Source organism: Octopus bimaculoides, chromosome 10, assembly GCF_001194135.2.
Source record: "Octopus bimaculoides isolate UCB-OBI-ISO-001 chromosome 10, ASM119413v2, whole genome shotgun sequence".
Lineage (NCBI taxonomy): Eukaryota > Metazoa > Mollusca > Cephalopoda > Octopoda > Octopodidae > Octopus > Octopus bimaculoides.
The window spans coordinates 90755408-90756308 of record NC_068990.1 but is presented as its reverse complement, the minus strand read 5'-3'; the positions used below and the strand labels follow the sequence as shown (position 1 = coordinate 90756308).

At 43.3% G+C, this 901-nt stretch overlaps 1 protein-coding gene across 1 annotated transcript in view; it reads left to right on the top strand.

Annotated features, from left to right (window-relative positions):
* Positions 1–901, top strand: part of LOC106879505 (midnolin-B) — a 15448-nt gene that overhangs the window by 1914 nt on the left and 12633 nt on the right. The window contains exons 3-4 of the mRNA XM_014929113.2: positions 154–417; positions 551–662. Of these exons, the coding sequence (XP_014784599.2) occupies positions 154–417; positions 551–662 (376 nt within the window). The remainder of the gene's footprint in view (positions 1–153; positions 418–550; positions 663–901) is intronic.

The following is a 901-nucleotide window of genomic DNA, read 5'->3' as shown; positions in this document are numbered from 1 at the left end:
CATAGTTTGTTTTCTTTCTCAATTAAGACTATGTCCGGATTCTTCCAGCATAGTTTGTTTTATTATTATTATTATTATTATTATTATTATTATTATTATTATTATTATTATTATTATTATTATCATTTATTTATTTATTTTCTTTCTTTTTAGGTAAATGACTTTCTGTCAGGCCGTGCTCCTCTCCTGTTGGCCATGAAACTCGGAGATCACATGATGTTTGTGCAGCTGCAGCTCTCTACGTCATCATGCACACAGCGCAGTCAGACTAAACATGCGCAGTGCAGTGCAGAAACTAAGGACAAAGGAAGCAGCGTTGCAGTAGGGCCGGTGTTTAACTCAACGGCCCTTGCTGAACTGGGTCACAATCTTTCACAGAAATTAAGGGAACTTTCCAAGCTGTCGACACATCCCAGAGTAAGTTGTCATTGTTAATGTTGCTGCTACTGCTCTTGTTGTTGTTGTTGTTGTTGTTGTTGTCCTTATTCCTATTGTCATTGTTATTTTTTCTTTGTTGTTGTTGTTATTGTTGCTGCTATTATATCGCCAGGTTTGTTGTTTACTCGCAAACAGGTTCCTGGAGATCATTGCAGCTCTGCAACAGCAACAGCAGCAGCAGCAGCGACAGCGACAGCGACAGCGACAGCGACAGCAACAGCCACGTCTGCTGACACATCATTCCCAGTCTCAGAGAAATACCAAAGTATTCCAATCGTGTCGCCGGGCAAGCCCAGTGCCACATCACCGAGCACCCCTTCACCCGTCGCCCAGCCATCATCAGTTGTCGCACCCATCCAACCATCACCTGTCACCCCGTCACCAGCTGCCACTGGGAACAATGCCAAAAGCTGTAGCAGTGAACCAATTTCTGGCGCCATCATTGAGAATATGCAACATATTG